The sequence below is a fragment of the Panthera pardus genome, unplaced genomic scaffold (genome assembly GCF_024362965.1).
Source record: "Panthera pardus isolate Hobbes unplaced genomic scaffold, ASM2436296v1 HiC_scaffold_3, whole genome shotgun sequence".
NCBI classification, from domain to species: Eukaryota; Metazoa; Chordata; class Mammalia; order Carnivora; family Felidae; genus Panthera; species Panthera pardus.
In genome coordinates, this window is record NW_026526876.1 from 7,798,454 (window position 1) to 7,813,722 (window position 15,269).

The following is a 15,269-nucleotide window of genomic DNA, read 5'->3' on the forward strand; positions in this document are numbered from 1 at the left end:
CACGCTCTGATGGGGATGAAACCTGAGGACCTCATGCTGAGCCAAATAAGCCAGTTACAAGCGGACAAATACTGCGTGATTCCACTCCTAACAGAGGAATCAAATTTTTAGAGTCAGAAAGTAGAAGGGTGGGGGCCGGGGGGGGGGGTGCTGGTGGAAAAGAGGGATGGGAAGTCCGTGTTCCCTGGGGACACAGTTTCATTTGGAGAGATGAAAACGTTCTGGAGACGCACAGCAGCACGAACGTACCTAAAGCCGCTGAGCCGCACAGTTAAAAAACAGTTGAAATGCTAAATTGGGGTTGTGCATATTTTGCTATAATTAAACGTTTGAGAATAAACTTTAAAGATTAAATGGAAATGAGAAAGAAACAAACTTGATTCTCCAGGGTGTTGGGGAGAGAGCCGGCCTGGGGACTGGGGGCAGAAAGAGAGGGAGGGGGGATATTTGCATTTAGAGGTCTGGATGGGAATGATGATGGCTTAGATCAGGACGGTGGGGAAGAAGACAGGAAGACCAGGGCAGAGAGCTGGAATGTTTGCTGAGCCTGTGGGTAGCAGCCAGATGGATTCTGGAAGGCCAGGATGTTCACTCCGGGGAAGTCTCTCAAGCATCCTTAACAGAGGAAGAATGAAGAGCTGTGAAAATTGTCAGACACTCCTCAGGTAAGCACGAACGTATTTCTGAAAATGCTGACCCTGAGAAAAAGCAAGAGCCTGTAAAGACTGATTGGTGACTGACTGATCAGTGTCAATGCTTTTCCAAATTCTAGCCCCGTACCCCCAGGGGCACATGAAACACATTTAGCTGGCACACAGGTTCACTTCAAAAGGCATAGCCATTTTAATTCTCATCCGGTCCTTTATAGGATTTCCAAGGACAAAACCTCTCAGTGACACGGCGCAAATATCCCCTCTGAAATATGTGAACTTCAGGCCTTTATTTGACAAAGAAAGTATAGGCCTTGGGTTCAGCACCTTCAGCTTGCAACAGCGGCTAGTTCAGGAGTTGATGAGTCTGGCCCACCGCCTGGTTTTATAAATAAAGTTTTATCGGAACACAGCCACACCATTCATTCGTATATTGTCCATGGCTCTTCTGCTACTATGGCAGAACTGAGTGGCTCTAACAGAGAGACCTTACGGCCCACAAAGTCTAAAATGTTTAATAATCTGGCCCATTACAGAAAAAGTTTGAGGACCTCTGGTCTAGTTTAATTACAGTGTTTTGTTTTCAGTGTGTATATTCTAAAATAGTTGCTGTCTATTCCAAGTAAGTTTTCCACTGATGGTGACAATAATTCATTGAAGTTAAAAAAAAAAAAGAACCATTTTAAGAAAATCATTAACAAGATACAGTAAAATTAACAAATCCTTGTAATGACACATTAACACATTAATATGATTTTCTATAACAAATGACAGAAGCAGACCGCAGCTGTGGCCAAATCCTGGGCGTAGCACGTGGATGCCAAGGGCTTGAGAAATGCCGGATTAGGCCAGTGGGCAATGTGGACAGATGTGAGAATGGGGCAGATAAAGAGACTGGGGACCGGAAGAGCATTTCATGAGAATAAGGGGTCCCCATCAAGGTCGCATCTGTGGCCGTAAGGATGGAGAGAGGGCTCAGGGTGTCCTAACTGGACCCACTGGGTAACAGGAGAGTCAGGAGAACAGGGGAAGCCAAGCTCGATCGAGGGGAGAAATGCTAGGGCAGGACAGTCAGTGTGGGTCAATTCCAACCTGGGGTTTTCCCTACAGAAGCGCCATCGTGGCAGAAGGAAGGCAAAGATGTCCTGACAACCACAACGGTAACACTTGTCAACGTCACCATGTGCAGGTTCTAAGCACACTTTACACCTGTGAACTCACGTAATCTTTCCAGTAACCCTGTGGGACAAGGGATCATTTTACAATAAGGAGACTGAGGCACAGAGAGGGCACGTGACTTGCCCAGGTCACACAGCTCGTGAGTGGCACAGGCTGGCGTGGCTATGCCCGCCCAACATCTGAGCCCTGACACTCGGGTGGTGACTGCGCCTCGGTCATTCAGATTGTCATGCCCCGGGAACTGACTCTGTGTCAGCTGAGCCTGCCAGGCTGGCCTGTCCCTGGTCCCTCGGTTCTCAGCCTGCCCTTGAGCATTCAGGTCACGCAAGCGCTGTCATCCTGGTGACATCACAGGGAGAGGACAGATCGTGATGACTTTCCACGGGAGCGACAAGGTGTCAGTTGCCAAGAGGAGGCAGATCTGTCCTTGGAGAGGACGAACCTCTCTGAGCCACAGAGGCAGCGACAGACCCCGCAGCCCGAGAAGTCTCAGAAGAGAGGGGGCCGAGGGGGCATCAGGGACCAAATCTAGAAGCCGCAGGCCAGGAGCGGGGCCCGTGGATGTGCCCCACACACTGTGTTCGTGCTTCGGAAGGCACACAGATGTCCGTTTGTCTCCTTGCGTTGTCTCCTAACTCTTCACGCTGTGTGTATCAGTCTCAGAGGCGCCTGGGGGGGCTCCGTCGGTTACGCGTCCGACTTTGGCTCGGGTCATGATCTCACGGTTCGCGGGATCGAGCCCCGCGTCAGACTTCGCGCTGACAGTGCAGAGCCTGCTGGGGATTCTCTCTCCATGTCTCTTTGCCTCTCTCTCAAAATAAATAAACTTAAAAAGAAAAAAAAGATGGGGTCAAACGACAGTAGAGTAGACCCCTCATCCAACATAACTGGTATCCTTATAAAAAGGGGAAATTTGGACACAGAGACAGGCACACAAAGAGAATGATGCTCGCATAGGACGGTGATGCACCTGTAAGTCAAGGAAAGCCCAACGCTGCCAGGAAACCCCCAGAAGCAAGGAGAGGGGCAGGGAACAGGTTCTCCCTCACAGCCCTTAGAGGGAACCCACCCTGCTGACGCCCAGAGCTCAGACTTCCCTCCTCTAGAAGTTTCTGTGGTTGAAGCCCCCACGTTGGCGTTCTGGGCCACCCAGGGACCTCACACAGCTATTTCCTACAGTGGCCACTACACCTGATGAGGGAACAGGGCCGGGAAGCTCTGTTAAAAGCGAGCACCGCAGACAGGGCTATGTCAATCAAGTCAAGTGAACGTTCCTGCTGGTGACCCGCCCCTGCTCTGGGCTGTGCCTGGCACTCTCAGTGTCCCCAGGGCCAGCCACGCCCTCCTTCCCCCTGCTAGTCCCATCTCCTCTTTGAGCGGCCCCACTCAGAGGGCTCCCTTGTCACCTGGCTTTCCACCAGCCATCCCTGTCTGTCCCAGCTGTGTAAACATCTAGAGGGCCTGGCACATGGGCGGAGCAGAGACGCGGAGGTGGGCGGTGCCCAGGGCTCTCACCACCTGGGTGGTCCCTCGGGCCCCCCGCCCCCCCGTTTAGCCCCGCGGAAGAACGGCCACGTGTTGGCCGCAGGACAGGGTGCACAACGCGGCCCCTTTCCCTAAGACGGAAGAGGGGTGTTTACGGTTCTGGAGGATAAATGCTAAGTGACGTGTGCTGGTTAGCTCTGGACACGAAATTGCGAGTGGTTTTGATTCGATTTTGTTCCTTTTGCTGGGGAATGTGTCAGAATCTGTTCCACTGGAAGTGTGTGTGTGTGTGTGTGTGCGTGCGTGTGTGTGTGTGTGTGCAGGCGTGCGAAAACAGTAGAAATAAACATGGTGAGAAGACCTGGGGTGCTGAGCTGGGGCTGAGTGGCAGAGTGGTCACCCGCTTCTCTCTGACCTGTCACCCGAAGTCAGACAGGATTACAGTGACCAACCACCTGATGGCCCGGGACTCAAGAGACTCTCCGGCACATAAAAGTCTTCATGGTAAAATCGTTCGCAGGCTCACGGGACTCCTCTGCAAAGGCACCCGGGAGCCTGCGGACAGCCAGACCTGCACACATGTACCCGGGGTTCCACGGCACAGACTCTTGGCCTGGCCCCCACAGGGCATTGCCCACCGTTCTTCCCGAGACACTTTCCGGGTCGGAGCTGGAGGCAGCAGATGGGAGGGCTGTCAGCCTCTCCAGCACTGGAGGTGCTCCTGTGTGGATACCTAACTGCCTCTGAGCATATATCCAGAAAAGGAGACAGACACCGGGGGGGGAGTAGCCTCAGCTACTTCTCACTTGGAGATGCTCCAGATCAGCTACTTGGCCTGAGTCAAGTCTCCTGGAGCTTTGGATCCTAAAATCTGTAACACGCTAATTCTCCTCCCCCTGCCCAGGACCTTTTTTCTGGAAGTTTCTCACTCCTCCTGGCCTATTTCACACTAGGGAACAAAGTCAGAGCTGTCTATTCATTCTCCTCAACCAGAGAAGGCAGGAGAAAGAGTGGAAATTATTTCTTCCAGTATGCCTGGGGGAAACCGAGTCCCAGAGATGTCTGGTGTATAGGCCAAGGCCCCGCAGTGAACCAGGGACAGAGGGGAGGCCGCACACCCTGTGAGCAGCCAGTGACATGGCAACATAACCCCTCGGGGATGTGAGCGAGCAGTGTCTGTGGGACATAAGGCAAATGTCGAGTCAGTCAGTCTGGAAAAGACGCAGAGAACCAACAGATATTTCTCGACTTCTGTCGCCTTTTGGTTCACGCCCGATGGACCACAGCCAGAGGCCAGAGGTCCCCCTGCCCCGCCCACTCTGCCCCATCCGTCTGTCCTCCCAGGTCCCCAGGTCTTCAGAATGGAGACCATCCACGAGGCACATCCACCTTCTCTGGGTCCCTATTTGGTCCCTAGAACTGACGGATTCTTACCGCACCATTTCAAACTCTATGTATGTCAACAGAGTCTCTTCCACGTCTTTTACTTAAAACCTCCCTCTGCACCAGGAAGAGGAGGGCGGACGGGTGAGGGGAACGAAACCCCACCACCAGCACAGGGCTCAGAAACCTGCCAGGACTTGCCAAGAACTCGAGAGGCACGGGACGAGGCACGGGACAGCCCCCCTCTCGGACACCGAAAATCCCTCCCGGGGCACCTGACCCCTCCCCGGCCACGTAACCCAGCGCTGACCAGTCCCATTAGCACTGATGTCAGTGTGTTTTGGTCCAGACCGCTCCTGAGTCACGAAGCAGTTAAGGAATAGCCTGCCCCACTGGCTGCCGTGCTCATAAAGCTGGCTCCGCGTGTACTTCCTTGTGGCTCCAGACAGCCTGACGTCTCCCTCGTTCGCTCACACCCAGCGGCCGGCCGGTGCGGGCGGCAGGAGGCAGAACCGCCACCCTCCCATGCAAATCAGCCCCAGGGGTGCAGCCGGGTTTCTCCCGCTGCTGCAGGGCAATGCTCCTGGGGAGGCGCTGGGGAAAATGCAACCTGGGGCGCTGTGTGCTCTTCCTGGCGCTGGCCCTGCTGCTCGACGCCGTGGGCCTGGTCCTTCTGCTGCTGGGCGTCTTCGCCTCCCTCGATTACTGGGACTTCTTGGTCTACACGGGGGCCCTGATCCTGGTGTTCAGCCTGCTCTTCTGGATCACCTGGTATTCCCTCAACATCGAGGTACCTCTTGAGAAGCTGGACTTGTAGTTTGGCCGTGGGCACAGGAGGAGGGCCGCAGGCTCCACAGGCAGCTGGCCGTGAACCTGGGGCTGCTGCGCGGCCGGAGGGGTAGGGGCGTGTTTCCACTCCCACCCAGAACGCCCCACGGGGGAGCAGGTGAGTGCACACGAGGCCCGCCTGGCGGGGTGGCTGGAGAGGCTGAGAAGGAACTGGAAGCCTGCACCCCGGCTGGGGGCTCTGCCCACCTGGGTGGGCACCTATGGTGGCCACAGGCTGTCCTCTCCCCCTCCGGGGCCCGTTGTCCTTATGGAGACCACAAAGAGGGTCTCCACGGCCCCCTCCATTTCTGAGACGCCAAGAGTGGTCCCGCCATGCAGAACAGGAAGTTATTCTGTCAGCTCAGAACTTTGGAGAGGAGAGCCCATCTTGATTCTCTGTTGGAAGTCCAGCCGGCTGCAGGGTGGGGAGGGGGATTAGCACTGGGAGAGAATGGAAAGCTCTCCAGTGGCCGTGTGTGTCCTAGCACGGATGGAGCGGTGGCGGAGAACCACCCAGAATGGCCCTTCTCCCTCCCTTCCTGCCTGTACCTGCAGGTGGAACACACACCACAGTGGGGAGGACCTGCCTCCACATCCTCCCTCGGGGCACCTGCCTCCTCTCTCAGCAGCGCCCCCCCCCGACACACTCCCATGCGGCCACCCCCACCCTTCACTCCCACCCCCACCCGGCCACGGCTGGCCTGGGAGCCTCAGTGCTCAGGAGACCATGGCGGACCATTTCACCCACCGAGCTGCACTTTCCAGCTGGGCCAGCTGCTTGGTTGACCGCATGTGACCAAGGAGGCAGATCATCGTTAAAGATGTTTCACAGGGACGTGAAGCACCAAGGATAGAGCCGGTCTGGCCCCCGTGACCCTGAATTACGGGCAGCTCTCCCCCAGGGGACTGGAAGGGGAGCCCTGGTTGGGATAACAATCATCATCTCCCCGCCCCCGGTGGCCAGGAAACTGGCACAGCCGGGCACTCCCTTCTAGCACTGGGTGTAAGGATAAAGGTCATTGCTGGGTTGGAAGGAGGAAATGATAATCCTGCCTCTTCTGGGGGATTCCATCTGACCTTTGGAACCAAGAGACCAGAGCAGCCGTTTGAAGAGGTTTTGGGGAGGGTAGCCTAAACCTGGTCCTGGCAGATGAAAGGAAGGAAAAGAGATGGGAAGTCCGAGTGCCTGGGTCCTGCTCTGAGTGCCACCGCTCAATCACTGGGTGACAGTGGACAGGCTGCAATGGGTAGTAGCCTCATCTGTAAAATGAGGACACCATGACCTGCCCTTGTGGTTGCAATGGCCAAAAAGAGGTAAGGCAGAAGAAGGCTTTTTGCACGCAATGTGGTTTTTACAAATGTCCTATGCCCTTACTAAACGCATAGGAGAGGGTAAGCAAACTGATCCAGGCTCCCAACTGAGAGCTGGGGGTACTGAGAGGAGCTGGGGTACCTCAAACTGGCAGTGAAGGGGTTAGTTTACACTTTGCATCATGGAACTTCGAAGCAAGAAGGAACCCCTAATGTGTTTGCTCATTCCCAAAGACACGCCGGGCCCCGTGCAAGGCACTGGGGATGCCCTGAAGGGTAAGATACACAAGGTCTCTACCCTCGAGGAGTTTCCCATCGAGGGAGACGTAGATAGTAAGCAAATAGTCCCACTAATGCAGGTACGATAACAGAGTCAGGTGAAGACTGGGAAGAGAAGGAGTATCACTTCACGGGAATGGTCAACAGAGACGCTGACCCAGAAAGTGGAGTCTCTCAGGAAGAGGTAATGGCTTGAGCAAAGGTCCTGGGGTACCAGGAAATAAAAAGACAGCAGGGAGACTGAAGGGCAGAGGAGGCAAGTGCAGGAGGAGGTTAGGGTCCTGCCTGCAGTAGGCAGAGGCCGGGTCAGGCAAAGCCTTGAAGGCCATCCTAAGGACTTTGATCATTATCTTAAGAAGAATAAGAAGTTATTAAGGAGATGTGAGCAGGGGTGGGAGCTTGACATAATTGGATCTATGTTTCCAAAAGACTACCCTGGCCATGGCATGGATGATGATGTTGTGATGGTGATGGTGAGGATGATGGTCACCAGTTCAAGCTCATCTGGGGAGCGAAATCACTTACCCAAACCACAAGGGGTCCCTAGTGTGAGGCTCCTTGCCCTTTACATCCTTTCCGCATTGAATAGAAAGAAGTCCAACGGACCAATGATGAAGAGCATGGGCCAAGACCCAGGCCGTGTGGTTTGAATCCAGTTCCATTCCTTACCAGCTTTGTTTGTGACCCGGTGCGAGCCACATCACGCCCCCATGCCCTACTTTCCAAATCTGTAAAATGTAGATGATGTTAAGGACAGCAGCCCCAGCTTCAGAGAGGATGGTAAGATTAGCCCTGCCTCATGACGATGTCGCATAGGTTAAGCGGACTAATGTGTGGACGGCACTCCAGGAGTGACGATTAAAGGCAGCAACGGACATTCCGTCACGACACTGGCGGCCGATGCATGGCAGAGGGGTAAGACCTTCCTCCGAGATAGACATACTTGAGGTGTTACGATCAATTCTTTTTTTTTTTTAATTTTTTTAGTGTTTATTTTTGAAAGAGAGAAAGAGAGCATAAGCAGGGGAAGGGCAGAGAGAGAGAGGGAAACAGAGAATCCGAAGCAGGCTCCAGGTTCTGAGCTGTCAGCACAGAGCCCTACGTGGGGCTCGAACTCACGAACCGTGAGCTCATGACCTGAGCCAAAGTCGGACACTTACCCAACTGAGCCACCCGAGCACCTGTGTTATGATCAATTCTTAAGACGGTGTATGGCATTAAAGTTTTTTCAGTAGTTACGTGAGAAAGCTGTCCCAGAACACGAGACTTTCGTCCAGGCTCAAAGGGACTTAAATGCTTGAGAACCACTGTACTTTCCACTAAACAGTCATGCAAATGTCTTCTTTTCAGTTCCCAAACTGCCATGTTCTGTGGGACCCTCAAAGCCAGTGTCCCTTGGTCCCTCCATCCCCTGCAATGCCTAGGGCTGGCCCAGAGTGACCAGTCAGTGTGGGCTAGGGCTGCTCAGGGAGGCTGCTCGCTTATGGAGCTACCCCCCGCCCCATGACTTTGGGCACATCCCATTACTTCCCTTTAGAGTAGGAGATTTGGGACCCATGGCAGGTTTGAACGGGGGTCCGAGTAGCCCCCTCAGGGGCTGGAGTGGGTGGACAGCAAGCAGGCAGGACTCATGCAGCCCTACCTGCCACACACATACCTCTAGAATAGTGGGGTTTCCACAGTTTTGTCTACTGAACTTTCACGGAAGGCTTCCTGTGAACACGGGTTCTGATGCTAAAACGTACTTCTTCTTTTTAAAAAAAAATTTTAATGTATATTTACTTTTGAGAGAGAGAGAGAGAGAGAGAGAGAGAGAGAGCATGAGTAGGAGAGGGACAGAGAGAGAGGGAGACAGAGAATCCAGGCAGGCTCCAGGCTCTGAGCTGTCAGCACAAAGCCCAATGCGGAGCTCAAACCCAAGAACCATGAGATCATGACCTGAGCTGAAGCAGGACGCCCAATCAAGTGAGCCACCCGGATGCCCCAACTAAAACGTATTTCAGAAAATGACTCATCCCAATCCCCTTACATTCTGTGACCTTTGGCCCGGGCACAATCTCCAACCATATTCATGATTGATGGGCAGTTCTCCAATTCTGAGAATGGAGTGAAAGGAAAGAGCACGGACCCCTTTAATTCAGAACCCGAATGTGCCATTCCAAGCTTGTCCTTGGACACTCCCCCCGCCCGCCGCCTCCCGAGATAAGCGGGTCCCACCCCTGGCGTGAGGTCTGGTATGGAACTCAGGGCAGGACAGGACAGGCTTGGCTGTCCCTCGAGCCCTGAGCCTGTGGCTTCCGTGGTTCTCCGGAGACCAGAGGGCAACCTGGGCCACTAAACCTCAAAGGTCAACCCTCCCCTCCACCCCCACAGGAGTTTCAGAACGAGTGTCTTGTTTTTATAGCTCAACTGTGTGTCAAGGGAGACAACCTGCCATTTGATTTTATCACTCAGTCGCCATATTCTCCTGAGATTTGCCTGCTCCGCATTTCACTTGCTGGGCATTTCTTGTAGATAGAGATAAGCCCCCAGGCAAAGTCAGGTGAGGATTCTTGTCCTTTTCCAGGAGGGTGCATGACTACACCACCCCCAAACACACACACACACACACACACACACACACACACACACACACACTCTCCCTCACACCTGCTACACACACCCCAGAAACAAACACACACTGGCAACAATCAAAGCCCAAGAGCATGCAAGGCTCACAGCTCCGAGCCCAGGAAAGTGAAACCTGTCCTTCACCGTCAACTTTTTCTAACTTTCCACCCACAGAGAGGCGGGTCGACTTGCCAAGTCAGCTGGGAGTAGAGCCAGGTGGAGAGGTGGGCAAGCCGGCCCGGCACACCGGTGCCATTTGCACACGCAGGGCTGGGGCTGCGTGGAGGGCCAAACATCTCTCTGATCCCTGGAGGAATGTTTAATCTAGAGGGAGAGATAAAGTAAGTACACAGGGCGTCACAAAAGCACACGGAAAATGCACGCCGCGAGATAAGCTCGGTCGGGTGCGTGGGCCCTGCGCACCCAGGTGAGGAGATCCTTTGGTTGTGGTGGGGCAGGGGTCTGTGTGTGACTTTGGACATCTGGCCTGGGTCCCGAGGAGCAGGAGAGAATGTGACAGGCAGAGAAGGCTCTTGGGGAGAGCCACAGGGAAGGACTGCAGAAAGGAAAAAAGAAAATGAAAGAATATTCCGGAAAGAGCGAGCAAGCACATGTGAGTGGGTCAGGGGTGTTCATTGGAGGACGTCAGGGGCAAGATGAGGATTCCAACACCTGGAAAGCAAGGAGGAGGCTTCGCTGACTTCAGGGACTGGAGAGGGACGTGGCCGGGCTCTGTTCAGTGATAGCAGGTGCAGGCAGGTGGGAGAGAGGTGCGGGGGCAGGGAGACCGCTCAGGAAGCTCGGCGGGCAGGTAGCAAGACGCGGGCAGGAGGTTAGGGCCACGGAAAGCAAAGGAGACACAGACAGCATGAGTGGGACCAGACAGACCCAGCGGACGGCCTGTCCTAGTGTCCTGCGACATCAAAGCTTTCGGAGAGCCCTGCCATGCCTGTGAGGACGGAGGTCAGGGGAGGGCACAGGTTTGCTTCCGAGGATGCGTCTTCCTTCGCACGGGAGGAGCCTGAGATGCAAATGGTACACGGGATGAGAACGGCCCAGTTGGCGTGGAACGTGCAGATTTTAGAGTCAGAAGGAAGATCGGGGCAGGAGGACGGAGTGAGGGGTTGGAGACCCGAGTGTGGATGAGATTGTACAGGGTGAGGAGGTAGACAGAGAGGGGAAGAAAACGGTGTGGGGGAGCGGGGAATAGAAGGAAGGGAGGAGGAGGGGGAACCCTGTTTCTCTGCACAAGATCCCATTCGGAAGTTACCGTGTCTGACATAATGGAACTAACGAGGGGTGGTGCCAGGCTGTGAAACCAAGCGAACCCGCCCGTAAGGTCCACAACCTCTGCACCAGGCCCGGGGATGGCCACGTCTGGCCCGGGGGGCCAAATCTGGCCCTTCTCCCGTTTTGTACGTCGCGTTTTACTGTGACGCAGCCACTCACTCACGTGTGCACTGTCTAAGGTGCTTTATGCGGTAACGCCAGAGCTCCGTGATCGCAGCAAAGACCGTATGGCCCCGTGATGCCTCCGATATCTTCTATCTGGCCTCTTACCGCGTAGTCTGCTGGCCTCTGGCCTGGCCGTCGTTACTTCCCACGGGAGCCAAAGCCAGAACCTTGAGCCGGGCTTGCTTTTGGGGAGTGGGGGGAGGGCAGGCAGGTTGGGAAGCCCACGGAGAGGTCCCCGGCGGTAATAAGGGAGCGACACCCTGCAGGTGACAAAGAGGATGACGGAGGGCATGGTGTCAAGATGGGGGACTGACCGTCGAAGGCCTCAGAGCCGTCAACAAGGCTGTAGTGGCCTGAGGAAAGTTGACTGCACTGGGCCGTGAGCCTTTGTCCTTAGATGGTGGGGACAGAATGGGACCAGCGCTGTGCACAGAGTGGCCGCTGGGATGCACAAAGGGACCAGCACAGATTCATCCCAATCCTCAGTCGTATCTAGAGATGATGAAATGACAGGAATCAGGCTCTGCTGGCCACGCTGATCTTGCAGTAGGATTTTTTTTTTTTTTTCAGAGGAGGGGGTTGAGAACATTGAACAGGAGGGTCAGGAGAGAGGAGGAGCCAGGAGAGAGGGGGAGAGGACACTGGAGTCACAGCCGAAGATAGACAGATGTCTGGCCACGTCCAAGGTGGGGTGGAATCCAGAGCCCGGGGAACGACTCCGTTAGCTTCGGGTGCAGGGAAGGGGGTGGGGAGAGGGAGCTCAGACTCGATGAGTGCCTCGGTGTTTACTGACCGATTTCTTATTTCCAGGACCTCAGCCGATGCTCACAGCTCAGTTAGGGGCTCAAACACCCATTTTACGGGTTGGGGAGACGGAGCCCCACAGTGGTTCACAACTAGCCCGCGGAAGGGGCGCTATGCAGGGGCAGCGCTAGAATCCAAACCTGAGTCCTGCTGACTCTCAGAACCACACACGGGTTTGAAATGACATAGTCAAGTCTCTGGCTGACAGCTTCCTTCATTTATTCAACACAGGTGCTGTCTGACAGAGTAGCATCAGAGCCCCGGGAAGATGTCTTCTCTTGGCCGCATGCCCTCTACTAAGTATCTGGGAGGAACCAGAGGCTTGCAAAGCACCCACCAGGACGCCCGCGAGTGGCATGGATGTCAGGCTTCCGGAAGGTTCCAGTCTCCACCAAGAGTCCGGCACCCCTGCGCCACGGCTGGCCCCCCAGCCGTTCGGGGATGGCCCCAGAAGCCTTCAAGTTCTCAAACTGGGGATCTGATGGGAGCGACCTTGCTGTGGGGTTCAGAGGCCAACTCTCGTCAAGGTCCCGTTAAGGACTAACAGCCAGAAGTGAGCACAGGAGTCCAGACGGGGCCTCCCGCAAGCACACATCAGGCCGTGTGGCTGCTGCTTCCCCTCCCCGGCTGTCTGGACGGGCCGTGTGAGCCCCTGAAGGGCTCCGCCTCACCCATCTCAGGACGGTGCAGGGTGGCCCAAGGGGCATATTCTAACACGCTGGCTGCAAAAGCAAAGCGTAGCTGATGCTGTGCGATGTGTGAGGGACGCCGCCCTCCTCTGTGCCTCACACGGTTTGCTATGAAGGCAGCCCCGTCCATTTGCACAGCCAGGCTGCCCGGGGGGCTCACATTGAGCTTTCAGTCAACGGAAGGCCTCCTCCAGGCGATACCCTGACAAAGGTAGCGAGGCCCGTGCTGTCCTCGTGTTCTCCGTTTTTCGATCCTAGCTAAGAGCAGGACTCTGTTTTTATCTTAAGTCAGTTGCGTCCAGTCAAACGCAGCCCGGCTCGGAGGCTCATCCGATGTGCGCTTGTCCCCAGGGCTCGGCCTGCCTATGTAATTTATGTTTCTCCTGGTCTAATTTTGTACTTTTTATTTATATTTCACCCCGAAAAGTGTGAGTGTTCCCTAGAAGCTGCCTCAGATGTTCTGTGCTATGAGGCGGGAACCTAGCTATAGAAGTCGGTTTGACCTTTGACCTTCTGCTTTAACAGGATGCGCCGTATTTCGGGGCGTGCATGCTCCCGCAAGAATCCTCCTCAACCGCCATAGCTTTACAGCATCCCCTGCTCAGAAGTTTAACCTGCTTCTGTGCAAGTCCTGGAATTCAACGTTGGGCACAGCACTGTGGATGGAGACAGTGCCTGGGTTGTCCTGACACCATGGAATCTTCTGGAACTTCTGTGCTTGAACACCAACCCAGCCTCTCAGAATGAGGCTGGGCTCGGAAGCCATCATGAAAGGAACATTCCAGATAAGCCATTAAGAAAAAAGATTCCCCTCCTACTCCAGAAGATTCCTTGACCATCTGCACATGTAATCCTACCGATTCTCCCGAGTGGACATTTCTTTGTGTTTCCAACCTGACTCCCCACGAGCGAGGAAGCACGTCCTCTTACCTCTGAGGTTACTAACGTAACCTCACTAACTTACTAACGTTACTGCTGAGGTTCTAACGTCAGCACGGAAGGAAAAGTCACCCGTGATCCACATCACCCTGAGCAGCTCCTTAGGAAGACGCTGTGTTGGAGGCCCCGTTCACTTCCTTTCCTTGGTTTTTTATCCTAGAAACGGAACGGGTTTCCCTTCCTTCCCTTGGAGCCAAATGCAACAGCTGGCTTTCATCTGCGTTGTTCGAGACAGGCAAATCTTGAAAGAGGGGGAGCACACGTTCTCAGAATCTGAGGGGCCGAAGGAACTGAGATGGGCAGAACAGCGGCGGGTTCTGGCCTCCCACATCACGCCCACTCCAGGGACCTGCACGCCGTACTGGGACCTTCCCCCACCGCCCTCGTTTTTGTGCACCTGCTATTGGGCAATTTAAATGCGTGCATGACGGTTCTCCATTTAAGTGCGCCTGTTGGTTCAACTCCTGGACCGTCTCCCAAATTAGAGGGCATGTTTCTGCGGGACGGGAGGTGTCTGACCGCTGCTTTTGGAGTAAATCTGTGATAACAGCTGTCGTGGGTGCAGCTGGCTACTTGCTGGCCCTGGAATTAGCCCCCCAGAAGAAAAGGGAGGTCCACGCGGGAGGGCATCAACCGTCCGGGATCCCTAACGAAGAGCCAGAATGGAGAGGGGCACAGTTAGACAACGCACGTGGAAACTGGGGGCAATCCCTCTGGGGCAAGTCTTGGTCCGCCACTGATTGTGTGCCAGGATGATACTCGGGGACCCATTAGGGTGCAGAATGAGAGAACACGAGAACAGAGCCCAATCTCAGAGAGCACGAGACCGGCACTTAAAATGTTGGCGGATCTCCGGGGGCTCTTGGTAAATGCAGATTCTGATTCAGGAGGTCTGGGGAGAGGCCAAAGGCTCTGCATTTCTAACAAGCTCCCGGGTGACGCCATGGCTGCTGGTCCACGTGACACACAGAAGCACAAAGATCAGGGCACCCGGGGGGGGGGGGGGGGGGGGCTTAGTCGGTTAAGCGTCTGACTTTTGGTTTCGGCTCAGGTCATGATCCCACGGTTCGTGAGCTCAAGCCCCGAATCAGGCTCTGTGCCAACCTCACGGAGTCTGCTTGGGATTCTCTCTGTCGCCTCTCTCTGCCCCTCCCCCGCTCGTGCACGCGTGCACTTTTTCTCTCGCTCTCACCCAAAATAAATAAATAAATAAATAAATAAATAAATAAATAAATAATCTTTAAAAAGAGAAAAAGAAGAGCAAAGATCTTGAGCAGCACCGTTATTTTGGAGATGGGCAGAGACTGAAGCCGGCGGGTGAAATGACTTTCCCAAGTTCAGGCAGCTGCAAAGCAGCAGATGCAGAACCGAAGCCCAGAGCCCAGAAGCCCAGATGCCCAGGTTACCCAGGCTGCCCCTTTCCCCTCCGTAAACTGCTGACTGGCTTCTCCAGGGCCCTGCTGAGCCTCGGGCACAACAAGCAATCAGGGCCGCCCCAGAGGAGGTGAGGCACCCTCGTGCTCAGGAGCCACTGTGCCTCGGGCCTCGACGTGGCTGTGCTGCGTGCCCAGGAACACTCTCCTGACCGACCGGGCGTCCACACTGCTCCGTGTCACTGCACATGCCAGAGCCGTGAGCGCATGAGTGCCTGTCACGC

The 15,269-nt window shown here is 54.9% G+C and overlaps 1 protein-coding gene and 1 long non-coding RNA gene across 2 annotated transcripts; one reads left to right on the plus strand and one right to left on the minus strand.

Annotated features, from left to right (window-relative positions):
• The first annotated feature begins 5,120 nt into the window (after window positions 1-5,120).
• TMEM238L (transmembrane protein 238 like) lies at window positions 5,121-13,598 on the plus strand. Its single transcript, XM_053892872.1, has 2 exons — window positions 5,121-5,643; window positions 12,216-13,598. The coding sequence occupies exon 1, from the start codon at window positions 5,275-5,277 to the stop codon at window positions 5,512-5,514; it is 240 nt and encodes a 79-aa protein (XP_053748847.1). The 5' UTR covers window positions 5,121-5,274; the 3' UTR covers window positions 5,515-5,643; window positions 12,216-13,598.
• Window positions 12,698-14,743, minus strand: LOC128774243 (uncharacterized). The gene is made up of 2 exons (XR_008418760.1): window positions 13,642-14,743; window positions 12,698-13,596 (listed from the first exon to the last, which is right to left on the minus strand). It is a non-coding gene; the product is annotated as an uncharacterized LOC128774243 (long non-coding RNA).
• Between the last annotated feature and the right edge of the window lie 526 nt (window positions 14,744-15,269).

Excerpts from the sequence above, each read along its gene's own strand:
- TMEM238L (XM_053892872.1), top strand. The coding sequence starts at position 5,275 with ATGCTCCTGGGGAGGCGCTGGGGAAAATGCAACCTGGGGCGCTGTGTG.